Source organism: Clupea harengus, chromosome 22 (genome assembly GCF_900700415.2).
Source record: "Clupea harengus chromosome 22, Ch_v2.0.2, whole genome shotgun sequence".
In the NCBI taxonomy this organism is placed as follows: domain Eukaryota; kingdom Metazoa; phylum Chordata; class Actinopteri; order Clupeiformes; family Clupeidae; genus Clupea; species Clupea harengus.
Window position 1 is genome coordinate 186,664 of NC_045173.1, and position 27,432 is coordinate 214,095.

A 27,432-nucleotide genomic window follows, 5' to 3' on the forward strand; every position below is an offset into this window, starting at 1 on the left:
TGCTAGTTCACTATCCAAAGGTTTAAATGATTCCATGTCATACACCACAGCATTAGACAATGTTCTGACAGCATCTCCTCATGATCACTTGATCACTCAGTCATGGAATTGGACTTGTAATACCTGACGATCCCTCAAAACATACTTTAGGCTAGGATTTACATAAACGTACAAAAAAGTGCTTAATTTTTTCAACTAATTACCTGCCGAGTTCTTACACATCTCAAACTCACTTGAACCAAAAGTTTTATTTTGTGTCCCAATATTTGATTAATTACAGCATGTCACTGATGGCCTGTCAGCGACCTGCACGCGTGCAGTGGCTCAGTGATACAAAGATACAGTCTCTAACCAAGGCAGCACCAATGATGTACAACTGATTTGTTCATTTTCACAATGATTGGTCAAATGACACACCTCACTGAAGTCATGGAAAATTCCCAGTGTCCTAGACTAGTGCCATTCTAGTGCAATTTTCTGAGTTGGAACTAAAAAATGAAAGAAGTTCCAAGTTGTCTTAAACGTGTCGTTGGAACAGGGACTCCATTTGCAGCGTGTCAATTGGCGGAGCTGAACCTTGCATATCCTTCGACACACATCTGTGGGAGAAAAAGAACCCTTTATTTCCCTTTGTGTCTAACAGTGTAAAATAAGGTTCCACATAGACTTCCAGTTAGGAATCAATCAATCAATCAATCAATTCAATCTTATATAGCGCTTCTCTATATACCCGAAGTCGCTTTACAGAGTCCAGAGTCCAGTAGTCATTCATACACAGTCATACCGGTGGTGGTAAGCTACATCAGTAGCCACAGCTGCCCTGGGGCAGACTGACAGAAGCGTGGCTGCCAATCAGCGCCAACGGCCCCTCTGACCATACGAATGAAGGTTTGGGTCTGTGCTCAGGTTCCATTTAAAGTCTGATAGTTCAGGCCAGGCCTATTCCACTCTACTGGCAGTCTCCGTGTGCAGTGCGCTTTGCTGGCTGCCTGTCCTAAATCATGGGTTTGGTCTTCATTTTTGGCGATGGTGGGTGTCGGTGTGCTTCTTCAAATCCACCTTCCGCTGGAAGCCTTTAGTGCAGAGGTCACATCCGAACGGTTTGAAGCCTGTGTGCTTCCGACTGTGCGTGATGAGGTTGGAACTCTGACTGAACTCCTTCCCACAAACCTGGCACTTGTGCGGCTTCTCCCCTGGAAATATAGCCCACAGAACAGAGTTAAGACTATTTGACTATTTAGTTTATTTAAGTGTTAACCCCTACATTCAGTTTATGTTATGCTTCTCTCACTTTTCCTTACCAGTATGGATGAAGGTGTGCTTCTTCATATCTGATTTCTGATGGAATCTCTTCCCGCAGTACTGGCAAGAATACGGACGTGTATCTGAGTGGATCAGCAGGTGTGTAGACAGCGTAGACGACCTTTTAAAGCTTTTGCCACAAATTGTACAAGTGAAGCTTCTTTCCTGCGGACACAGTGACACACGTGTTAGGCTACTGGCATGTGTGGGACTGTTGACTTAACATGGCACAGGCTTATCTTCTGGGCTCAGTGGGACTCACTAATGAGTGGAGGGGTTTGTGTTGTTCCAAGCTGACTGCATGACCAAAAGTCTTGCCACAAATTCCACATCCGAAGGGTCTGGTGCCATTGTGTGATCGACGAACGTGAACCTCTAAGCCATGAGGTGTGGAAAAAACCTATTATGCCGGGAAAAACATAATGTTTGTTGCACCATATAATTCCATGTAAATTATATTAGGAATGTTTATACATTTGAATAAGATATATAGATGACCTATATACTGTTTCATCTATGTAAGTATTAGTAGCCTACCTTTTTGCAGTTTATGCACATGAATGAGCTCTTTGATTGCAATCCACATGCACCTGTGTGAGATTCCTGCTGGGAAAATGTGGATGTCTTCATGAAAAGCTCCCAGTCCATCTTACAGGGCTCATTGGTTGTGGCATAAGAACCCTGATAAAACCCTGATAAAGTTCTGGCCTCATCAAAACGCGAGGCCTTTGCGGCGCTGTCCATGGCCCCAAAAAGGCCGTAGAAACTTCGTGTTGCGCTCCAAAAGGAGCGAGGTAATGTGAGCCTGCGTGTGGAGAGAAATTTCTAAGATTCGATCCGGAATAAGTCCACATGGAAGTAGGGGAAGTCATCTCAGTAGAATCAAGTTCACGCTTAAATATTAGCGGACATTTACCCGGATCTGTTGAAGACATGTAGATTATGAAAGCCAACACATCACGTCATAAATCACGCGTAAGTGCAAGGCCCAACATCAAGGCAATAACTCTTTGTTATAGGCCTACCTGGGAAAGAAGATGGAGACATATTTGTACATGTCTCGTGGTTCCAAGAACGAGCACAAAGATTATTTTCGCAACAGGGAAGAGACTCGGAGTAATGAGCTGTGTGGGGCCTGGGATGAGTTTCCATATATTCTTCCGTCATATGCCGTTCTTCGATATTTATTGAACCTAAAGATTAATCAAATCAGTCATTTCATTCGCAAACCCGAGTGGAGAGGGCTGGCACCATAAACAGCGTTGCCTAAACGGTGTAGCGAAACAGCTTTATCACAACCGATTAACCTTGATACGATGAGCGCAACAATGCAATACAAAAATACCTGCGCGAAAACCAGATAATAAGGCATGGCGGTCCTGCTCCGCATTCCGAGATCGGTGGTGGCTGTGGGCCCGTTTACACTTCACCAAGAAGGATCTCGGCATAGTACATGTATGTGTTTTTCAAGATAGATGCAGATCACTGTCGACTCAGCAACGAGGCAAACATCTGGAAAAAGCAAAACAGTAGCGAAAGACTGAAATGATGCACTGTATAGGCAAACTGCATGTCAAAAGTCAAAGAGAGTCAAAAGTCAAACATGTTCAAACAGAGGCCATCCGCAGATAGTAGGCTATGACGTTAAGTTAAGATGCCATCAGTTCAAACGAAAATACAAACGAAATAATCTTCCAGTCTTGAGCATTTCTTTGCCTACAACCAGGGCTATTTCTATACTGTTGTAAATAATAGCCTACATTGGCCCCATATCTCGGCCTTCATCACTGAATGTCCAAAAACAATTAACATTTTGGTTAAAAGTTGAAATAACATATTTAGTCAATCAAACGAACTAAAAAGTGATATAAAGATTAGCACCTGCCTGATACCAAAACTTTAACGAACAAGCGGCACCGATTGCATCGAGACTGTTAATGTAATGTGGGAATTTTTTTGTGGCATCAGCTGTTCAGAGATAAGTAGCACATGTGTCAGTTTCACATCGCTGCTGAAGAGATTTTGAAATCAACAATTCAGTTTTTAGCACTTTAGATGGTCATTAAACCTGTACAGAAGTCGATCGGAGGATTGTATGTCTATTCCTTTTCAATTAAAATAGACCTCCAATTTCTAGACTATATAGGCTATATCTAGTCATAATCGTTATTAATGTAAGGTTAAGCAAAATTAGAATTCTTTTTCACTCTATCTAATAGGGCTAAATGTTGTTGTCATTGATCCTGTTGATGTATGTTACATTTACCTTATCGCACAAGCTGTCGGACCTACCTGATAATAGCACAGCGAACATTGGGCTAGTGGTGGCATCATCTCCCGCCGTCTCGGTCCAGAACTCTGCGCAGTAGTCCTACTGATGGCTGGTCTGGCTAAATAACTGCAAAAACTTCCGGAATCTGTCTTTGACGTTCTTAACGGAGGCGGGGGTGGGTCTGAAACTAGCTTGAAATGCTTCGTATGGGGGGGGGGGGGGGGGGTTAAGACAACTTTATACAACTATGTTTGAGTTAACAATACTGTTTAAACTGCTATTTATTTAGGTTTCATAGATCTCTGCTGAAAATCTGTCAACATTTTTTTTTTTACAAAGCCAAGTCGGGGTGGTGCCAGTGTGGGTAGTGTAGCCTATATTTGTTCTAGGTGTGACTGTCAGTTCAAAATAAAATTTCCCGAAAATATTTAGACATTGCGCAAATACATTGTCTATTTTTAACAAACTGTCATTGACTGCACGTCGTTTTCCAGGAGAGAGCCTACGCAAGCGTAAAAGTGGATTTCACACACTGCCTGTGCGTTGGAGGATAGATAGCCCTATTTTGGGAATTAGGCTAACATGAGTAGTTTAAGCACACTATGGTTAGCCTGCACTGTGACATCATCATGTATGATGGACAGCTATCGCCCTTTAGCTGAAGGCTTTAGCAAAAAAGGATAAAACAAAACACCACAACGGCGTTAATTGAGTTCCTATTCAGAGAGAGCTTTTCTGTCCTGGCTGTCATTTGTGCAGAGATTAGCGTAACATTCAAATAAATGGTAAAATACAAACTAATACAAATAATGACGAAATACATAAACAATTCTTAGCGAAAAGAAAAAAAGAAAGAGGGAATTATATTTAATTGCAGAATATAGCCAAGGGCATGACAAATTACATTAGGCTATACTGTAACAAGTACAGTAACAAAAAAAAAGGCCCATTACATCTATATTTTCGGTTACATCTTCAGATTTAGTTACACCTAAACCCTTCTTGGAAACTAATACGTCCAATAGATGGATTCAACTTTGAAAGAGATTTAGAAGCCATTTTACTAAATTCAGCGAGAACGTGGACATCTGGAGTTGTGTTTGAGAGGAAAGGTTGGCTTTACGTAGCCTACTATTGGCTAATCTTTCTACTTTAACCATAGGCTATCAATCTGAGATTTACATACCCTAAAATGAGAGTAACTTTACCCTGAATGTTTTCTTCCCCACAGGTGTTTTGCTTAGAGCCTACTTGAAATCAATACCGGCGGCTGAAACATGGATTCTGCACCACCGACTGCAAAGGGGTTCGAAATTGTAATTTATAATACCATTAAACCAAACCCCCTTCCTGGAGACGAATTCTTACTATTCGTACTAAAATCTAAGCATTCGCTTTTTTTATGTGATGTCTCCTTCAGGGTATGTTTTTGGGAGGTAACCTTAGCCTACTTTAAGTAGTAGGCTGCAATCTGTAGGCCTATAGGCTATAGTTAGCCGGTCATTTTTAAATCATTATGCACGTCGGGGCTTAGGCTGTTGATCATCCTATCGCAATTTTTAAGAATGGTCAGCGGATGAACATTCTCCTTTACTTGATGGACTCACCGACCCCCCTCCTCATGGATCCTCATCATAGCCTACTACAGCGTCTGAACGCACGCACCGCCACCGCCACCGTCCCTAAAGCAAGCGTGACTGAAAAACAGAAAAACTGTACATTCCACAACTCCCTGAAAAAATGACATGTTAAAGCAATCGATTTATCTACATCCAGCCACATAGCAATTGCAGTTAGATCCATCAATCCATTTTATTCAATCCAATTAGGTAGTTCAAACAAAGTAAAATCAAGCAAACTCAACTCAAATTAATTATGTAGGTCTAATGAGTTTTCTTGAGCAATTTTAACCCAATTTGACCGTGTTGATTCTACTTAAATGTATTTTCTTGATCGGTTTGCAAATTCAACTCATCCCAATTTAGAAATGGTTCATATGAAGGTAGTGCTTAAAACTCAAAAAGTTAAGGACAGAAATGACAGGATGATATATTAACTAACTTTATTTTTAAAACTTTATTTTAAATCCAGTCACACAAAATCACATTAAAAGTAAGATTACCAAAAATATACTGGACAGAAAAAAGAAATCCCAACTCCATCCCGACTCAGTGCAGGCTCATCAAGTCCATAGAGGCCACTTAGAAAGGTAAATAGAGAGAGGTAGAGATAGAGAGAGTGTAAGAAAGAGGTAGAGAGATAGAGTGAGGTAGGAATACACACATAGTCCCCAGACAAGGTTGTGGGGGGATACACAGACATGGTGCAAGAGCAAAGACTTATATTCAGACTAGTGGGTCAGTTGCTCCAGCTCAGTTACATACAACTGACGAAATCAAATCGAACCCCAGCACAGACATAAGAGCTCTGTGCCCTTAGGGGTTTACAGAGGGGGTTATTCTTCTGAGAGTGGGTGGGACTAAGCAGACGCCAGTGGTTTGAAAGGGGCCAACATCTCGTTTCAGAAACATTTCTCTACAGCATAATTAAAGATTGTTGTGATTCTCATGCTTCAGCTATTAAAGGTAAAACAATAATAACAATAACCTTCTTTCTAGCATAATTTCTTTCAATCAAAAAACATGAACCTCTTTCAGGTTGAAACTGGCAGGCAAGTAAGTGTGACTGCAATGTAACCCAGTCTTGATTCAGTAGAAACAAGGGAGTAAAAAGCATGAAGGTCCAACTGAACAAAGCAGGGGGTGCGGCATCTACATGTGTTTTGGAAACACAAGACAACAGGCACACACACACACACACACACACACACACACACACACACACACACACACACACACACACACACACACACACACACACACACACACACGGGTGTTCTCGGAAACACAAGACAACAGAGCTGGCGCCACAAACAGCAGCACAAGAATGAGTGATGCTTTGGAACAGCAACATTCAATGCATGCACACTGTAATTAAACTCGTCCTGTAGTATGTCACAAATAATGAAAGAGGAATCTGAAATCTGGCACGTGTGGGGTAAACAAAACACACAGATAAACAAAATCAGATCAACTTCCACACAAAACTGTCAATACAAAGCATTTCAAACAAAAAACAGTATTCACAAAAAGTCTCTTGTTTGTAGCATGACTGAACAAAAAGATCTTCTGGGCTTATGTTTAAAATGTCTTTCAATCCATTTGCACGAGTACTTTCTGTATGAACGCATGGTAGTACCTCACATCTCTTGGATAGGCCAGGTTCGATGCATAAATGACACCAAGCATCACTGCACAGCCTTGTCCACAACAATGCCCAAGTCCTCATATTCTCCTTTTTGATGACAAAAAATCCCAGGGTGGTGTGTTGCTGGTCTCTCAAGATGTCATCTCCTTGGATGTCCTATGTAAAAAAAGATAAACAAGTCAATTGAAATAATGAAGGCAAAAAACAGTAAAGAAGTGCATTGTGGTTATATTGCCAGCTTGGGAAAACAAGCAAGTAATCAAGTACCTGTTTAATTACACGTCTCATTTTGTTATAAACATTATTCATATGCTGAGACTATTTACTCACCATGTACTCCTTCATAACACATTCCTCATCCTCACCGAAGTAAAGGCAAAGAGCTTGATGGCTGCCTCTCTTTTGGGATGTTCCTTCCTTGTCTGTAGGGACAGATTAGTTAGAGGAATATTAATATGGAAATAAATATGTCTCATCATTTTTTTATTAATGCACATGTAATCCAAATATTCAACGATTTGCAACCTCTACAACAACGATTGATCCCAGCTTCTACTGCTGTAATTTTGAGACATTCTTTTCACTTCGTTGCGATCCACAGATTAAGTATGGTCGTTCCATTGGATCACGTGAAAGTGAAACGAATGTCTCAAAATGATGTCAGCTGGGAATGAATGTGTGCGTTGGATGATTCAACACTTCCCATGCAGAATGACAGATTTACAAATTACATTTCACAACAAATGCACATGGAAAGTAGGATGAATCTTTACAAATTATAAAGTATGTATTTACAAATAAGACATGAATTTGTACAAATATAATCAAACAAACTTGTTCAACTTATGAGTCACAAGTAAGGAGTTCTGTGTTTGTGGAGAGAAAAACACATTAGTAAAGCATTCAATATTTGTGGATCATGATACATGGAGCATTTACAAATAATTATGAGACTTTTCTCTCATTTTTCACCATATATGAATTCCATTGTGAAAATGGTCTGGAGATTCCAATGCACTTGGGACTCAGTCCTCAGCAAGGGAAGTCTAAAGAAAGTCATGACAAACACAAACAGATACTTCCGTAAATGTTTGGCCATTTTCTGTCCTGAAAGGCCTCCCTTCTTCTGGAAAATGATGCCATGAATGTGGCTTCAAGTGGATTGGTGGTATGCGCTGGAAATTCAGCACCAATCTACTGGACAGAAAGAAATAGGGAAATGTGGACCATCTTTAGTCAAGTTGCTTTTCTCTGCCTCTTCTTTCCCCTTGCCTGTCTATGGAGAGAAAATGTCTCGCAATTATTTGTAAATGCACATAGCACGATCCACAAATTTGCAATGATATACAAATGTGTTTTTCTATCCACAAACACAGAATTTATGGTCGGCATTTTACGCAGAAACGCAAGCATGCAAGACACGCATTATCAATGTCTGTCAATTACTGGTAAATGCGCATCAACCAACCCATCAACCCCGGGACATGATAGAGATAGCCAGGTAGTTTAAGTTCAAGTTCAAGTTCAAGTGCTTGCGGTTCTGTGGGAAGCAGCCACAGTAATTAACGTGCTCTAGCCGGTGTTATAACAGTATTGTTTACACAACAATAAAGTCATCATTGGAGTGGGCTATTTGTGCAGAGTAAACAACAATCAATGTAACAATCAAAACATAAAAACTATATAGAGTGCATAAAAAATACATAAAATGCACAACATAAGATAGAAAATAAAACTATATATATAGTGCAAAGTCGTAGCTAGTTAGAGGCTAAGGTGAAGAGATACGTTTTTAGCTTTCTTTTAAAGATGTTAAGCGAGCTGGCTTCTCTAATATCTATAGGCAGTATGTTCCATCGCTTTGGGGCGTAATTGACAAAGGCTGTGTCCCCAATTTTCTTACGAACGTGGCTGGGAACCTCCAATAAATCAGCATTAGATGATCACAGTGTTCTTGAAGGCAAGTATTTGACAAGAGAGTTTGCAATGTAACTTGGTCCTAGCCCATTAAGGGGTTTGTATATAAGGAGAAGGACCTTCAAATCTATTCTAAATAGTGCAGAGCAGCTAAAACTGGACTAATGTGCTTTCTCCTCTTGGTTCTGGTTAAAACTGGACTAATGTGCTCTCTCCTCTTGGTTCTGGTTAAAACTGGACTGATGTGCTCTCTCCTCTTGGTTCTGGTTAATAGCTGCGCTGCAGAGTTTTGAATGAGCTGAAGTCTCTCAGTTGGTTTTTTTGGGAGGCCAGTAAGGATTGCATTACAATAATCAAGCCGGCTTGAAATAAAGGCATGAATCAGTTTTTCAGCATCTTTTGGATTTATAAATGGTAGTACTTTAGCTATCAAGGTGGAAAAATTATGTTTTCGTCACCTTATTAATGTGAGACTTGAAGCTTAAATCTGAATCTAAATTAACACCAAGACTTCAGATTTAATCCAGGGAGTTAATTTCTTCCTGCTTATTAAACAGCATTTCTCTTTTTGTTTTAGGGCCGACTAGTAGGATCTCAGTTTTGTCCTCGTTTAACTTTAAGGAATTATTGCTCATCCACTTATTTATCGACAAAAGACAGGTAGTAATGGAGTTTATAGCTGCAGCATCATTTGGTTCAGTAGACAGTTGCATGTCATCCGCATAACTATGGAAACATACATTGTGTTCTCTAATGATGTCCCCAAGTGCAGCATGTATAGTGAGAATAATAATGGACTTATTTGCATCCACATTTAGTCTGAGGTCGATGATTACTTTAGTAAGAGCAGTTTCAGTGCTGTGGCATGTTCTACAGCCTGATTGACATTTCTCCAGGATATTGTTGTCTTTAAGAAAGGAGTTTATTTGCACTGAAAAATCTTTTCAAGTATTTTACTAATGAATGGAAGATTGGAAATTGGCCTATAGTTGGTCAGTACCACCTAGGTTGGGTTTCTTTAGTTAGGGTTTTACAACAGCTGGTTTGAAGGCATCTGGGAAGATGCCTGTTTGAAGAGATGTATTTATTATCTTCAGGACATGACTTGAAACACTGTTGAACACCCGCTAAAAAAATGCTGTAGGTAGCATGGAAGGAAATGCGTGACAACCATTTCAGGTGACTTATCTGCCCTTATCACACATTTTCTCCCAAGTTACACTGAAGCCAGCTGAAGATACATTTTTTGAACTAATGTAAAATGCAATGTTTCATTTCCTAAATTGTCCTAAATTCCTAAATCCTAAATTTCACAAATTGTAGGGCCCCCCTCACTATAGGATCTCAAGCTTGAATGTATGTAGCCTATTTGTAGTTGGACGCAGTGTGCTTGTGATCACCGGTAGGATTTCTGCACTCAAGTGACTCAAAGGACTTGTAAACCCCGATCTGTTTAGAGAGTGACTCTGAGAAACTCGAGTCTGCTATATCGACCGGTATATTGAATCTGTAAATTGGTGCGCCCTGACGGGTTAAATACGTTTCCCACAATGCACCAGTGACTCAGCGGGAAACCAAAATGGCGAGTGTTTTAGGAGGAAAGTAGTCGTTGATATTCTGAAGCCCACAACGTGCATATTGAGTAATTCTTTATTTTGATACGCCAGACTCGTTTGTCTATTAGTTTTGGGAGTATTCGAAGTGGCTTTGACTCCGAAAAGTGGCCTAATGAGGTATTTACACTACGTTAAACGAGCTAACTGACAATAGGTTCATTCAGATGAAATTACTCATAATAAACCCAACCAAACTGTTCTTGCAGCAGTTTCTTACATCAGCATACTTTATCTAAAATACACAATACATTTTTTCCTCATACTGATTGATTACTGCTTGAAATCCGCCGCTACTCATGTTAACCAGCAAGCTAGCTAGCTGTCAATAGTTCACTATCAAGTTATTTTTTAGATGACAAAAGGTGTTGCCCATGGGGAAAGGGCAGAACAAATGCTTACTTAGATAGCGTTTTAGTTTATTTGGTAAGTTAACGTAGATAACATGAAATAAACGCTTTTGGATTTTGTCATTATGATGTCTTGATAATACAAATGCATATTACAATAAGAAGATTTTTTCTTTATTTTTTAATTAGAGAGTCAACAGAAGTGGATAACTTGTCTGCTCACTCGGAGGGAAATGCTTACCCACAGCCCCGAACACCCGTGCCCTGTATCGGACTCGGTTACAATGGCATTACAGACGCTCCAAAGCTCGGAAACAAATTCGAGGAAGGTTTGGACGTCCTAGCGAGATGGTCAGATGGCTTGTTTTACCTGGGGACTATAACAAAGGTAATTTTAGTGTTATTCTGCGCTTTGCTGAATGTTTGAACTGCAGATGAAGGTATAACGGTATTGTTAGACTAAGAAGGACCATATTTTTTAACATCACTACTGCCCAGTTAGAAAGTGTACGTTCCCGGAACATTCCTATATCGCTCCTGCTGGTGTAAGGAACGTCCCCCTGTAACGTTGTCAGTACATTCCCAGAAAGTGAGTTAGTGGACGTCTTTAAATAGTACGGGGACGTTATTTAGCGGACTTAAGGGAACATTCAGGACGTTCTAGGCACGTTTAGGGGACTATTACTATTATATACACTACTAGATAACTGATTGTGGTGTATAATGTATTAAATACATTATAAAGTCATTACATATACTGGAATAATCTCTGAGTCGGCTTCAGTAGTTTCACAATAGTAGCTCAAAATAAGTACGTTTCTAAAACCCAACTAAAATATATTTTATAAAAAAATATGTATTTATTGTTGTATTTCTCAGAACAAGTTCAATTTTATTTATATAGCGCCAGAACGATAAAATGGTCTCAAGGCGCTTTACAGAGCCCAGAGCCTGGACCCCCTTAGTGCAAGCAAAATGGCAGCAGGGGCAAGGAAAAGGCAGGAAGGAACCTTAAGCAGAACCACGGCACATAAGGGGGGACCCATCTGCTTGAGGTCGGCCGGGTGGAGATAGGAAGGGGGGGATGGGGGAGGGTTGTGTGGCGGAAGGGAAACAACAAGTGTTGTACACAGCATGCATTTGGTAGATGTACATAATATATATACAGACATCAGGTGGTATATACATGATACATACAAAACCAGCTTAGTGGGTATACACTGTGCTCATAGGGTTACTGTTACAGGGGTAAGGAGAGTAAGAACAGAAAAACATGTCGGTGGTGGCAATAATATGTATTTGTATATAAATGCTGGCATAAGGTATGGGGTAGAGTAAGTGTACGGCATTACGGTGGCGGTTGGTGCAGTGGGCCGAGGGTTTCTACAGGTAGGTCGGGTGGAGAGACTACAGCAGCGTCCCATAGCGAAGATAGTCTAGACTAGGATAGAAAGAAAAAACAGTGAGTGGGTAGAGTTTGGTTGTCCAGGAGTTTGGCTGCGTAGATGAGGAGTAGTGGTGGTGAGGAGCAATGTTTCCACATCCATCAGCAATTGGATCATGCTATAAGGGAGAGGACATTTTTGTTAGTAGACATCAATTTGGGAAACCGATGAAGGAGATACTTTTAGATAGTCAATTAACAGTAGGCAATATGGCCATTTTATCAGTATTAATATAGGCATTAGCAATGTGATATAAAAGGAGAGGCTGCCTGGCTAGGTGTATGGGAATATTATTTAGCATTTAGTTTGGTTTGGTACATGTGGATATTTTAGTCATAAGCTTTGTAAGGGTGGCAGGGTGCCCAATTGGCTGGCGATAGCCGCAACACGCGCCGTATGCTCTACCCGAGATCAGTTAAACGCACTCCTTCATGGTACAACATACGCTGTCTGTAGCCCAGTTTTATTGATTTGGGGGGTTTTGTATGTGTTAATATGTGGCCCAGCAGGTGATGAGTTTGTTGACGCAATTTCTTGTGGCTATAAGATGCACTAAAGAGGAATGTCTTTAGTCTCGATTTGAATATAGAAAGGGTGTCTGCATCTCGAATGGAGGCAGGGAGATTATTCAAAAGGAGGAGGCTCGGTAGCTGAAGGCTCTGCCTTCTATTGTGCTTTTTGATATTCTTGGAATTACGAGGAGGCCTGCACTCTGGGAACGGAGCGGTCTTGGAGGGCAATAGGGGACAACTAATTCCTTAAGGTAGTTTGGAGCCAGGTCGTTTAGGGCTTTGTATGTTAGCAGGAGTACTTTGAAATCAATTCTACTTTTGACAGGGAGCCAATGCAGAGAGGCAAGTACAGGTGAGATATGTTCATATTTTTTAGTTTTAGTGTGTGTGTGAGCAGCAGTGTTCTGTATAAGTTGGAGGCTCTTTATTGAGTTGTTGCTGCATCCGGACAGGAGAGCATTGCAGTAATCTAGTCGCGACGTAATAAATGCGTGGAAAAGTTGCGGACAATTATGCCGCCAAATATGGGCAACCCAAACCTAAACAAGCCCACGGCTTTGCCAGCAAGGCTTCTTGAATGTGTCATCTCAATAGAGCCAGTTGATTCAATGAAGTCAACCAATGTTGTAGCTTTCTCATACAGGGCAAGGTAGCTCCTGTCATTTCTTTTTCCCTGAAGAGAAGACCGGACTCAATCAATTGCAGCGTGCATAACAGAGACGGTCTGGGTTTTCTTCTGCAGTGAAATGTTTAGGCATTTAAGCTCTCCGACAACAACAAGGGCAAGTGTGAGACCAAACACAATGTAACCTTTAAATAAGTCAATGGCAGTTGAAGCAGTCTTAGATGTGCTTTTAGCCATCTCCTCCAGGCTCCTGAGGACCCACCCACCCACTCACACAGCCCCAGTACAGCTATTAGAGCAGAATTCCACACAACCAAACTTGTTGGACTTAATGGTTTTAGCGTGATAGTGGGACAAAGCTATGGTTTCAAACATGCCCTTAAACTTCCCTGACTGGCAAAAGAGCCAATAAGTGTGGAGCTCATGTGCATATTCAAATACATTTCAAAAGAAACTTGTAATACAAAAAATGTATCTTTCATTGTGTAAAGTGTCATTTTGATAGGAGTAAAGGAAAAAATTACATTTTTGAGGTGTATTTTTGCCATGCATTATTAGCACACATCTCAGATTGAAGAGAATTAAACATATTTCCTCAACTAGGAATTTTTAGGACACCTCATAGAAATGATCTCCGCTGAAAAAAAATATTTTACAATTAGTCTGTCGTAAAACACTTTTTTGCCTGAAATTTGGTAGAAATGTAACAAAATGTAACACAAATGTAAATTTTACTCAAACACTTACCAATAAATAGTAAAACCAGAGAAACTGATCATTTTGAAGTGGTCTCTTAATTTGTTCCGCAGCTGTATATATATATATGTGTGTGTGTGTGTGTGTGTGTGTGTGTGTGTGTGTGTGTGTGTGTGTGTATATATGTATATATAATATAAATAATTCAATAACTTTCTTTCCTAGATAGATGATCAGAAGCATCGCTGCTTCGTTGTCTTTGAGGATCAGTCGAAATCTTGGATTCTTTGGAAGGATATTCAAACTGGTAAGTCTATTCTATGCTTTATGGTTAAAATGTAATGACTTGTACTGCACTAATACCGATACCAGTATCGGGAGTGGTGTCAGAACTGGGCTTATTTAATGTACTCGTACTGTCAGACCTCTCTGATATCATGGAGCTCATACCACTTGACGTCAAGTTGTAATGTTAACGTACATTGATTGAGCAGCTTTCTCGGAGGAAGAGAGATGTCCGTGGTTTGTACATTGACATTACAGTTACATTTATTCATTTGGCAGATACCTTTATCCGTATCCATTTGCACGTATACACACACACACACACACACACACACACACACACAATACCTCATTCCCACTCACAGTTGAAAACCATTTCTTGAGCATTTATTTAAGTGTTATGGTGTTGTGTGGGAATGGGCACTAAATGTTTAAGTCAAATTGTTAATATATCCCCTGGCGGCCTGGTACCATAAACGATAATCTTCGGACCCCTCCTGCGGGACCTCCCCTTCATCCACTGCATCGGTATCAGAGTAATCGTTGCTCCATTGATGTCCCGTTATTTCCTTTTGGATATTTAATGTCTATGTGACGCCATTTAATATCATCCACAAGTAGTTTAATGTCTATGTGAAGCCATTTTATATCATCCACAAGTGGTTGTGATCACTCTGAACCCAAGACTGCCTTTTATTGGAGAGCTCATTTTGAGAAATGCAACTTTTAACAGGTTATGCAGCAAACCATTCCAGTCCATTTCCATTTGCCACTGTTACCTTTCGATAGCACAGCACATGGGATAAATGTTAGATGGCCATGTCATTTTCCATTTGAAAGTGACAGAAAGCCTTTATGCATTATAATTATTATTATTATATCTAAAACCTTAAAGAAAAGTTTGTCACTATAGTATATGTTTTTGCATGCATTCCAGAACAAATAAAACACATTTTTACAGTATGTTTATTTAATGATCATTTTAGTATTTTACTCACCTGAAGTGGCCAGAATCGTCCAAAATATTTTAAATCTATTTATTTACTACTGATTTTAGAATAAATACCAGTGTGATATGCATGCTACATGTTGTGCTCAAAAATAACAGTGCATGTCTGAATCACCAATGGCCCTCAATCTTGCGGCGGTTCCTTTTGAGGTGGGGGGGCAGAGGACATAAGGTGAAGGGGGCGGGGGAGGGGGGGTGTTCATAGCAGGAAGGAGGCTATCTGGGGGCGAAGAGTAAACATGCTATAGGTCATTTGAATGCTGATGAGTCAAGTCTCAGCGATCTGTTCTTACTGAGGCAAAAACAGAGGTCGTATCCAGAGGCATGGGCTGCTGAGTTCTATGATGCAAAATAATGTAAGCACTCAGGTCGTGTCTGACACCACAGGCCAACAGCAATATCAGGTTCCATCACTTTCCAGTCCCTCTCCTTACGTGCTTCCGATAAATTAAATGACATTGCTTCCATACATACCAATAGATTAAAATCATTTTCTTTAGATACGAAGTTATCAGATTACATTCATAAGCATCCAGCTTCACCTTTCTTCTAAATATCCAAGTTCCACTGTGACAATCCACCTCTTTCAAATACTCCTATTTGCATTGTTGTGTATCCACAGGAGACAGTGAGGAGCCAGAAATGGTATGCAGCATCTGTCAAGATGAAAATTCAGAGGCACCCAATGAGATGGTCATCTGTGACAAGTGCGGACAAGGTTTGTGGCAGTTAAAGTATTTCTGTGTAATATTTCACAACAATACAAGTGAATATGTGAATGCTTTGCATTGTGGCAAAACTCTGAGATGCTTTTTGTAACTGGTGTCTCATTTAACTGAGGTTAGAAATGGGTTGTTCCAAAGTACAATATTATTTTATTTTATACCACTTTGTCATTGATTTAGTACTGTGTTTCAGGTCATCATTTTGTTATTTCTGCTATCTTTTAAGCTTCAGCAGGTGATTTAAAGCACGATGTGATGACTGTGTCATATATATTTGGAAACTTGAGCAACTTTTAAACAGTATAAAAGTCACATGTTTTTTTTTAATAATATTACATGTAGTAATATGTTTACTGACACAGGCAAATATACTACCATTCAAAAGTTTCGAGTCACTGAGAAATGTCTGTTTTTAATAGGAATCCTATTTTTCAGTTCAAAAATACTCAAATTGACCAGAAATAAATATAGTGTTAATGTTGTAAATGAGTATTGCAGACTTTTAATGGACAAATGGCCAAAACGTCTTTCTCAAACAAATCCTCACCTTTGGTAGTGCCATGCATGGTTTGAATACTACCGTGTTGCGTTCACCCTGACCGTGACTAGGACGGGTATTAAGCCAGAAAGGAATTACCTGGACACCTGACCTAACTATTTTGTGTTGTTTTGAGTTGCTTTTTTTGTATTTGTGAATTGCCTCGTGGGCTGGATGAATCTGTCTTGTGGGCCGCATCTGGCCCAGAGGCAGGAGTGCTTGCAAAGATATATATATATACACTCACCAGCCACTTCATTAGGTACACCTTGCAAAGATATATATATATATATATATATACATATACACACACACACACACACACACACACACACACACACACACACACACACACACACACACACACACACACACTCACCAGCCACTTCATTAGGTACACCTTGCTAGTAGCAGGTTGGACCTCCTTTTGCCTTCAGAACTGCCTTAATGATTTGTGGCATAGTTTCAACAAGGCGCTGGAAACAGTCCTCAGAGATTTTCCATATTTTTCCATATTGTCATGAGAGCATCACGCAGTTGCTGCAGATTTGTCGGCTGCACATCCATTCTCCCATTCCACCACATCCCAAAGGTGCCCTATTGGATTGGGATCTGGTGACTGTGGAGGGCACTGGAGTGCAGTGAACTCATTGTCATGTTCAAGAAACCCGTTTGAGATGATTTGAGCTTTGTGACATGGCACGTTATCCTGCTGGAAGTAGCCATCAGAAGATGGGTTCAATGTGGTCATAAAGGGATGGACGTGGTCAGCAACAATACTCAGGTAGGCTGTGGCGTTTAAACGATGCTCAATTGGTACTAAGGGGCCTAAAGTGTGCCAAGAAAATATCCCCCACACCATTACACCACCACCACCAGCCTGAACCATTGATACAAGGCAGGATGGATCCATGCGTTCATGTTGTGTACGCCAAATTCTGACCCTACCATCTGAATCACAGCAGAAATAATCAAGACTCATCAGACCAGGCAACATTTTTCCAATCTTCTATTGTCTAATTTTGGTGAGCCCGGGGGAATTGTAGCCTCAGTTTCCTGTTCTTAGCTGACAGGAGGGTCACCCTGTGTGGTCTGCTGCTGTAGCCCATCTGCTTCAAGGTTCGACGTGTTGTGCGTTCAGAGATGCTCTTCTGCTTACTTTGGTTGTAACGAGTGGTTATTTGAGTTACTGTTGCCTTTCTATCATCTTGAACCAGCCTGGCCATTCTCCTCTGACCTCTGGCATCAACAAGGCATTTTCTCCCGGCGAAGTGCCGCTCACTGGATATTTTCTCTTTTCGGACCGTTCTCTCCCTAGAGATGGTCGTGCGTGAAAATCCCAGTAGATCAGCAGTTTCTGAAAACCTCAGACCAGCCCGTCAACAACCAGGCCACGTTCAAAGTCACTTAAATCACCTTTCTTCCCCATTCTGATGTTGGGTTTGAGTTTAAGATCTTCTTGTCTTGACCATGTTTACATGCCTTAATGCATTGAGTTTCTGCCAACTGATTGGCTGATTAGATATTTACTTTAACAAGCAGTTGAATCGGTGTACCTTATGAAGTGGCCGGTGAGTGTGTGTGTGTGTGTGTGTGTGTGTGTGTGTGTGTGTGTGTGTGTGTGTGTGTGTGTGTGTATATTATATATAAGAATATTCATCATTATTTGTGCCTTTGAGGGAGGAGATGCACACCACATTATGTGGCGCAAAGTCCATTATAAACAGAACTCCACTCAGGTCCTGCCATTTGGAAGTAGATGGTACCAGATATGGAATTCCATAGAAGGAGATGTGTCCGCTCGCGCATGTGGAAGTGGAAAATCTGGAGAGAAGTGGTGTATTTGTTTTCTTCCCAAGCTTTTGAATTCCAAAGACAATGAGCTCGGTGAACCACCAGCTTACTATCTGGATGAGTCACTTTAAAGATTTCTAACTATGACACAAGGAGATTTGCATGTTGTATAGGCTCCAGGTGTTGGTTTCATGGGTCACTTTTCCCCTCTCCTCCAGTCAGTCCATCTCCGCATGTAACCCCACCACCTCTCTAATGAGTTTCCCTGCTGGAGTTGGAGAGTTTTCAAATGACTCTCACTGTTCAAAGGTTTAATCCTGACATGGAAAAGAAGAGGAAAAAAGACTCCATTTACTGTCCTATCTGGTGTCGCCATAAATTGTTGTGGAAAATCACTATATCTTGTAGATTCAATTCCGATGAGAGAAATCGGGAGTAAAGCACCTGGTTTTCAAGGATCTTCTTATCTCTAATCTGTGGAATGTTAAAGAATAAAAACACTTTAAAGCATTAAAACATTATTTTCCATTACAGTTAACACATGCATGGTGATTCACAAGGTACTTCTGGTCTGCGTCCACTATTTGCTGTAACTCCCCACAGAGTGTAGACGATCTTGTCCTATAGGCTGAAGGCCAGACGTCCCACATTGGCCTTCAATCCAAGATGGAGTCCTCCTCATTCAACATCAGATCTGTTGTTGCTGTCCTCCATAGGGTAGCCTCTTCCTTTGATTGTAGAATACCTGGCTGATGTTGGAAGACATCTTCAAGTTCCACAGGATTGTTGTGACTGCGCGTGTGAGCGCATTGTTTACTTTATTGAGTTAACGATCCCTTCGAAGATGCGGTTAAAGAAGCCTTTGAAAAGAATAAGTTAAAGTATGTGAAACTGGTAGCGTAAACAAGATTGGCAATCACACACAAGAGCAGTGGAGATATGTGTTAGAGGCTGAATCAACCACAACACTTATGTTGGATTTTGATTTTCGAGGACAGTGACTCAGTTTTAAAGGCGTTGTCTGTGGCTGCTGAAAGTCAGCCACTGGCTAAGGCTGAGGCACTCGCAGACGATTTGCGTTTGTGAATGTGGGGGCGACAGTGGTACAGGAGGTAGAGAAGTCGTTTAGTAATCAGAAGGTTGTTAGTTCAATTCCCTGTCAAGCGTCCTTGAGCAAGACACTGAACCCCTAATTGCTCCTGATGTGCAGTGTGCCATCAGTGTAAATGTAAAAATGTGTATACATCCTTGTAAGTCGCTTTGGATAAAAGCGTCTGCTAAATGACTAAATGTAAATGTAAATGAATTAACCTGAGCTATCACTGAGATATGCCAAATCTTGTATGTATATCTTGAGGTGTATCTGTTGTTGTCTCTGGTAGTGGTATGTGTCCTAACATGAGTACGGAGGAGGGGGTGTTGAGGTGGTGATAGCCAACAGATTTGTCTCAGAAAGACCAACAATGGCACAATTAGCACAGAGATCCCTATTAACTGATGGATATCCACAGTACGACAACAACATTCTGTAAAATCGTGTTTTACATGTTCATGAGTTTTTGACTCGGGGCACAGACCTCCAGGTACTGTGAACGATAGGTGTGTTTATCGCTCTTTCACACGCTGACACAAAAGCTAGCAGAAAAACAGAAAAAAGCATAATGTTGTGCTCATAATTGGTATCTTAATAGGCACATTTATACACTTTTTGGTTTGTGCACTCCCACATCCTCCAAACCAATCCGTTGAGAACCTCTGCATCGTGGTCTGGATGTTTAATGTGATCTGTAAACTGAAGAGAAGGAAACACAGTTCAAACTATTCATCTTGTGAAATCTGAGCACTAATCTGCCTTGTTACATGGGTTGATTGACAGGGTACCATCAGCTTTGTCATACACCCATCATTGATTCCAGTGTTGTGGCGTCTGACGACAAATGGCTGTGCCGGCAGTGTTCGACAACGACCAAGGTATCCCTCTTCACGGAGAGCAGTGCTGCATGGAAAGTGCTTAACTTGAGTTACTGTAAAGGCATTTGGTTTCTGACCACTCACACCGTCATCTTCGTTCTTTTTGATGATTTGTTTTTAGAAAGAAAATTTGTGAAAATATGTGGATTATTTGATTTCACCTCTTATTTGTGTACTTTGACTGGTGTGCTAGACTTTTTTTCTGTATTGCATTTTTATCAAGTTCGACCATGTAAATATTATTTTGGGTTTAACCTTTGGGTGTGTATTCACATTTGTGTATATGTGTACTAATATAAATATTATTTTGGGTTTAACCTAGGGTGTGTGTTCATATTTGTGTATATGTATACTAATAGAAATATTATTTTGGGTTTAACCTAGGGTGTGTGTTCATATTTGTGTATATGTGTACTAATAGAAATATTATTTTGGGTTTAACCTTTGGGTGTGTGTTCATATTTGTGTATATGTGTACTAATAGAAAGGCGGTGTCCTGAAGAAAGGTCCAAATGCCAAAACTTTCCAAGAAATGAAGCAATCTTTTCCTTATGTTCTGGATGACCTGGTGTGGGATCAAGGTCACAAAACCAACATCCAGCAATGTTACTGCTACTGCGGCGGTCCTGGCGAGTAAGAGACATCCCGTTAACCTCACACAAACAAGCACACACTTTATAAAGTATGACTGACAGGTGTCCTGGAGAGTAAGAGACATCCCGTTAACCTCACACAAACAAGCACACACTTTATAAAGTACGACTGACAGGTGTGTATGAAATATTCAAAACAGATGATGGACATAACCCATGGTTTTATTACTGTTGGAAAGCATGTCATCTGTGAACCATTTCTCATGCTAAGAGTATAAACCTCAAAACTTTGTTTATCGTCCATTTAAAGATAACTACTTTTACGATATGAATATTTTAAAGTGAATTCAGATGAAAAAGTATGGCATGCATGCTACCAAAATATTATTGTACCAACATATAAACTTGTACTGAATAAAAAAATTTAATTGACTTTGGAACCAAAATATCCGAACATGTCAGAATCAGGGATGTCAGGGGTTAGATGCACATTCTGCAGGTTTTGAGTGTTTTCTGGCATATGTCATGTGAAGGACAGATACTCACGCCTGTCTTTCCACTAGCTGCCCAGGCTATTTGCTATGGAGTTTTGGGATTTGGGTCTGAAATCCCACAAAATTGTAAGAACAGCGATGTACAGCAAGATGTTGCCTAAGATATACTACCAAATCTACCAAAATCCATCAGTTGGCAAACAAGCTATTTTTTATATGTGCCAGATTTTTTATCTACAGCCAAGACATTAAATGTAGATGTGTAAAGTTTCAGCAACCATTACCTTAGTGTCCTCATAGTTAATCCTTAATCATGTATACATCCAGATTGGTTTTTAAAAACATCTCTATCATTTTGTTGACTTTACATTAAAACATCATGTTCACTTGTGTTATGTAGTACTTGCATTCCTAAATGTCAAGTATGTGCTCAAGAATGACCAACACAAAGATGGTTTAATCAAGAAACCTGTCATTTTTTGCCAGAAGAATACTACTCTATACACCAGAAAAAGACATTTCTTCTAAAGGTGCCCCCCTGTTTGTCTTGAGAGAGAATCACAAATGGGATGTGAACACCACCAGGAAAAGAGGCCGATTGAACTTGTTTAAAGTGCTTTCCAAGCAGGTGATGAATGGTGATGAATGTGACGCCTGTGTCCCTCAGCTGGTATCTGAAGATGCTGCAGTGCAGGCGGTGCAGACAGTGGTTTCATGAGGCCTGTGTCCAGTGTTTCCACGAACCCATGCTGCATGGAGACAGGTCCTGCACCATTCGACACTATGCTATGTAGGCTATGTTCAATACGCATAGTTTGTATGGAAGGGTGTATAATATATATATCCTCTTCTCTCTCATTAGGTTTTATATATTTATTTGTTCGGTTTGTAATTCTGGACCAGAGTTTCTGAAACGACTGCCTCTTAGATGGTGAGTTTGATTTGGCTTTTGAACTTATATGCTAAGGAACTGCTTTTCTTATTTTCCTAGCACATTCTAACATGGGATTTTAAGATATTGAATGCCTATTTCATTTCTAATATTGCATGTAGATATTATGTGACAAAAACTAAAGAAGTTGAATGACTCATTGGTCTGTGCTTTTCTAACAGGGCAGAGGTTGCACATCTGTGCCTCTTCAATCTGAGTGTCATTTACAAGAAGAAGTACTTTGATTCAGAAAGGGAGCTGATGGCTTATGTCAATGACAACTGGGATCGGCTACAGCTTGGTGAGGTATGTGTCCCTTTAATGTGTTAACGCAAGTATACTGATTTTGGCCACTTGTTGCAGATGATGGACAGCAGGTAGGTGTGTCTGCCAAAGTCAAAATTGATCATATTTTTCTCAGCATCGCTGACAGTTTTAGCCACTCTGGGTGCATCACACCAGTCACCCTCAGGAACGACACAAGGGCAGACAGAGCGTGAATGAATCAATTCAATAACCAGCGCTAGAAATTCACTTGCATAACAAAATGTCATAACGGAACCTATGAGCAGTACAACAGGAAAGGCTCTGGCAGGGAGCACAATCAGCTTGACAAATAGTGTTGCTAAAAAGAAAAGAAAAAACATGGCTATGGAATTAATAATAATGTAAAATTCACATATATATATATATATAGTCTCAGGAGATACAAAAGAGAGCAAATTCACAAAAAAGCAGGGAAGGATCACAAAAAGGTTTGATAGTGATTGAGTGTGAGTGTGTGTTATCTATATATCATCATCAAGACCATGATTGGGGAAGGTTACTGTTATGGCAGCAGATCCAATATCTGTGACATCCTTTGAAGCACTCGGGGAAAGTAATGGACGCGTGCAAAACTTGAAAGTTTACATTTCTTTATCTTCATAAATGTTCAGATATCCCTGTCTACACATAAATAAAAGATTCCTGTTTCACAATCAAGTTAGCACGGTCAAAAAACTGTGAACCTCCGTGCTTCTCTGTTCCTTCTAAGTAAACGTGCTTTCTTCACATGGTCAAATACAACGTTTCAAAATAAGAGTCTCTACTTTACAGAGATATTCATTATAATAACAAGGTAATACAAAATAATATTATTCCAGAAATAATACACATCTTATTTATGACTCTAACAGATACTTTTGAAATACCCTGTGAAGAAGTAATGTAACTATTTTAATTACTTCAAAGTAATGTAACTATTTTAATTACTTTAAGTACTGTCACTTATTACATCACTTTTTGATTGGCAGATGAAAGACGGGGCAAATTCAAGCAAAAAAAGAATATAAAGGGATTACCAATAATAATATAATTACCAATATTTTGATTAGTAATGGATTATAATTACATTTATTTTGTAATTTAATTACATAAATCCTTTAAATGTAACTAGTTTCTCCCCAACCCTACTCAAGACATATGAACATATTGCACAGCTATACAGTTTTGAATAGTCAAATGCCTTGGCAAATGATCTCCTTTGAAATTAACTTAACGTTGGCTAATATATTCTAATAACTAGTAAACATTAGCTAATTATCATTGACAGTTACTAGCTAATTTACTGTGACATAAATTGGAAGGTTGTGCGCTTTCAGGTGCCTCTTGTTGTGTTCTTCCCACCTCTTTTGAAGCCACAAGGTTTCTCTCCCGTTATTGCAGTGCAATGTGTTTTATTTTCTGACAAGTTATAATTAAAGTGTCCAGATATCTATTCTTCTTTTTCTTCCAGTACCGAGTGCTTGAACTTGAGCCATCATATAACGTTTGTTAGGGCGTCACTTGCATGTCTGGGAATCTCAGTGAATGGAGGAGGGATACAGGACCGGGCAACATTCAACCAATGATGTTAGTTGCATGCAAGTTTAGAGTTAGTCAACCACCAACATTTTCGTCTCGTCTCGTCAACGAATGTAAAAAAGATTTAGTCATAGTTTTTATTTTCAAAGATCCGTTTTCGTCACGTCTTAGTCATGGGAAAAAGGTTGTTAACGCATATTTTTCGTCATAGTTTTCGTCAACGAAATGAACACTGCTGCTCATGTAGAGACATAGCACCATGACCAGGTTGGGGACACTAGAAAGGATCCCTGGATTCTCTGTCAAACTTGATTGGTGTTGTCAGGTTAATATTGTTCTTACAAAAGCCCAACATTAACTTGTTTGTGGTTTAAGAATGAAAGCATGTATTTTTTCTTTTACCTGACAGCTTTCAGAAACTCCAAAATCGGAACGCTACGGAAGTGTTCTCGAAGCACTGAATAACAACCACAGCATGTGAGTTTTCTCTACTGCATGCAGTCTACTGTAGGTGAACGTAAAACCATGAAGGAAATTGCATCCATAAATCTTAACTTGCTGCATATCAAATAAGCATGTTATGCAGCAGGGCAGCTGTGGCTACTGAAGTAGCTTACCACCACCGGTATGACTGTGTGTGTATGACTACTGGACTCTGTAAAGCGACTTCGGGTATATAGAGAAGCGCTATATAAAATTGAATTGATTGATTGATTGATTATATTCTATATTTTGTTAAAACCAAAATGATCTATCCTAATGGTACTTAGACAGTAAGATAATAGGTTAATGATCTATATTGTTTACAGGTTTATGTCTGGAAAGGAGATCAAGAAGAAGAAGCACTTGTTTGGTCTGAGGATCCGCGTCCCTCCAGTGCCCCAGAGCTCGGAGCTTTGGCCGGATCGAGAGCAGGAGAAGGGTTCCCATGAGATCAAGATCAAAGGCCGCAAATCTTCAAAGCCCCTTTATGTGTCTGCCAGGTGTGAAAACTCTTTTTTAATGTATTTGAGGCCAGCCTACAGACTTTATGATTATTCTCATCTTACAGAAAAGGTTTGTGAACATGAATATTGCTAGCTATATCTCAAGTAAAAAACGATTTGATTTGCAGAATTCACCGTTTTAGCCATGAAAATAAAAATATGTGCTGACATGACTTACCTATAATGTACCTATCTACCATCGCGTCAAACTTCCATTCATTCACTTCTTCTCTCTTTACAGTCTTTGTACTTCTAGCAGAACACGTAAACTTCTGCCATGGCCAGTTCCCCAGTCCTCTCTGAAAAGACGGCGGGGACGACCTCGCCGGACACTCCCGCCGCCAAATCCTGAAATTCAACATGTTGACCTCGACCAGCAGCCACCATTTCACACCACTAGCAGCGAAAGTAGAAGTTTGGAATTTAGTAGAAGTCTTTTCCCTCTTCCTGGTGTTCCATCTTCAGAGCACTGCCTAAATGATCAAGACCAGATCAGCCACCTCAAGTCCTCCATCAGCAGCTACTTTGGAGCAGAGGGCCGTATGGGTTGTGGGGAGAACTATCACGTGCTGGGGCGCCGTGTCACCAGAGATGGAACAGTGCAGTATCTGGTGGAATGGGAGGGGTTCACTGCCTCCTGAGGCTCTTATTTGGATGCAGCTGTCATTGTTTTTGTCTTTAAAAGGAGGCCTTGATAGTGTTACTTGTATTCTTATTTTATTTTTATGCCAGTGATGGGTGTTTTAAAAAAAATCGAAATCTACTTTTCCAGCGTCCAGATAACTGGGGCCAGTGACACAGTAACGAGTCATTTCAGAACAAATAGTTTGACTTCATCTTCAAACCTCCAGCTGATTGCCTCTCTGTACTCTCTTTAGAGAGGGCAGAGCATCGAGACTGAGTAGGGCAGAGATGTGTTTGGAGAATATTTGTGCTCCATGTTGTAACTTTTCATTTTGGTGGAAATGTATTTTAACTGTTGGTGTTTCATGTTCGAGTGAAACTGGGTTCCCTTGAGAGTTAAGTCATTTAGTTGTGAAATGGAAACACACTTGTATGTTGAATGTCGTTCTCACACATTGCATTTGAAGGGCACTGGAGCTAAATGCTTTATGAGGTAAGCATGGGGATTTCATAATTATCAGAATTGTAAAGCTTATTCTCATTCTCTCATTCTTTCCTTTTTTCTTTGTAATTGTCATCCCATTTTCCAGCGGAACTACTTTTTAGTTGTAGTAGTTTCTGCAGCAGCATCATCCCGATGGTCTCAGGCTTTTCTTTTGATTGATTGATGGTGCTATTTATTTGACCTGAAACAGTGCCATTATACTGACTGTTTGCTGAGTCTGCTCAGGATCATTTTAGGTTCACTGTTAAACTTGCTGATCAAAGTCAGATATGGTCAGAAATGTGGAATGTAGTGTGTGTGTGTGTGTGTGTGAGAGGCAGGCAGGAGGTGACATGATTAGACATGTGTTGGAGTTCTAGTGTTATTAAGTGTGTTATTGTAGCATGAAAGAGTTACCTGTTGTTTATTTCATATCAGTGATGAGTAATGGCCAGTCTTCATCTGTGGATCATTTAGTGTCAGTGCCCTCGGGGACCATAGAGAGTAGAGGGATCCAGGGGACCATAGAGAGTAGAGGGATTCATACCTCTTGTGTGTCTCTCAGTGAAGAACTCTTGTCGATCATTTATTATGCTTGAACCTATTATGTCAGGGCCTCACATTTCTGCTCTTGGGAGGCATGGTCCTTCTGCATTAATACCTCTCTGTGAATTATATTCATACGTTTACATAAATGTGTATGTGTATATATATATATATTTTCTTTTCTTTCTTGTTGTGCCAGTACAAGTTTCTTTATGGCCAAAGAATAAATATGAAAATCTCATTGGTTTCATAATGTGGTATGTTCCTACAAAACTTGCCTCAAATTGTCTTGCAATATTTATCATTTCTCTCTAAGCATAAGCTGCAACACACCAAGAACAGCTTTTAAAAAGTTGCCAATTGTATTTTTGAAATAAATCAGTTAGGAAACTAGCAAGTCTGTCAAGTCTCGCCTTGTATGCCACGATAGCCCTTCCAGGATGCACCATGACTACCTCTGCAACACCCCCACAACCCAGCGTACTCCTACAATCACTATGACTACCTCTGCAACACCCCCACAACCCAGCGTACTCCTACAATCACCATGACTACCTCTGCAACACCCCCACAACCCAGCGTACTCCTACAATCACCATGACTACCTC

At 40.1% G+C, this 27,432-nt stretch overlaps 2 protein-coding genes across 4 annotated transcripts; one reads left to right on the forward strand and one right to left on the reverse strand.

The window, feature by feature from the left end:
* Positions 1 to 850: 850 nt before the first annotated feature.
* On the reverse strand, positions 851 to 3,370 carry gfi1aa (growth factor independent 1A transcription repressor a). Of its 2 annotated transcripts, XM_031559988.2 has the most exons (6): positions 2,648 to 3,370; positions 2,328 to 2,495; positions 1,840 to 2,224; positions 1,565 to 1,702; positions 1,302 to 1,467; positions 851 to 1,193 (listed from the first exon to the last, which is right to left on the reverse strand). In XM_031559988.2, exons 3-6 carry the CDS (start codon positions 2,044 to 2,046, stop codon positions 1,015 to 1,017), a joined length of 690 nt encoding a protein of 229 aa, XP_031415848.1. In that variant the 5' UTR covers positions 2,047 to 2,224; positions 2,328 to 2,495; positions 2,648 to 3,370; the 3' UTR covers positions 851 to 1,014. The 2 variants fall into 2 exon arrangements, with proteins under 2 accessions (XP_031415848.1, XP_012675687.2); XM_012820233.3 differs by having other exon boundaries at positions 1,840 to 2,495.
* A 6,908-nt stretch (positions 3,371 to 10,278) lies between these two features.
* On the forward strand, positions 10,279 to 27,217 carry mtf2 (metal response element binding transcription factor 2). 2 transcript variants are annotated; one of them, XM_012820257.3, is made up of 12 exons: positions 10,279 to 10,491; positions 10,911 to 11,109; positions 14,225 to 14,306; positions 15,916 to 16,011; positions 20,227 to 20,321; positions 20,806 to 20,954; positions 22,076 to 22,171; positions 22,271 to 22,339; positions 22,522 to 22,645; positions 24,594 to 24,661; positions 24,994 to 25,167; positions 25,412 to 27,217. In XM_012820257.3, the coding sequence occupies exons 1-12, from the start codon at positions 10,487 to 10,489 to the stop codon at positions 25,809 to 25,811; spliced, it is 1,557 nt and encodes a 518-aa protein (XP_012675711.2). In that variant the 5' UTR covers positions 10,279 to 10,486; the 3' UTR covers positions 25,812 to 27,217. The 2 variants fall into 2 exon arrangements, with proteins under 2 accessions (XP_012675711.2, XP_031415889.1); XM_031560029.2 differs by having other exon boundaries at positions 10,407 to 10,491; positions 10,969 to 11,109.
* Positions 27,218 to 27,432: the final 215 nt, after the last annotated feature.

Coding starts and splice junctions, on each gene's coding strand:
- gfi1aa (XM_031559988.2), bottom strand. CDS start 2,046: ATGGACAGCGCCGCAAAGGCCTCGCGTTTTGATGAGGCCAGAACTTTA. Junction 1,468..1,564: donor ACAAACCCCTCCACTCATTA/GTGAGTCCCACT, acceptor CTGTGTCCGCAG/GAAAGAAGCTTCACTTGTAC. Junction 1,194..1,301: donor GCACACCTTCATCCATACTG/GTAAGGAAAAGT, acceptor CTATATTTCCAG/GGGAGAAGCCGCACAAGTGC.
- mtf2 (XM_012820257.3), top strand. Junction 11,110..14,224: donor ACCTGGGGACTATAACAAAG/GTAATTTTAGTG, acceptor TTTCTTTCCTAG/ATAGATGATCAGAAGCATCG. Junction 20,322..20,805: donor AGTGTTCGACAACGACCAAG/GTATCCCTCTTC, acceptor GTGTACTAATAG/AAAGGCGGTGTCCTGAAGAA.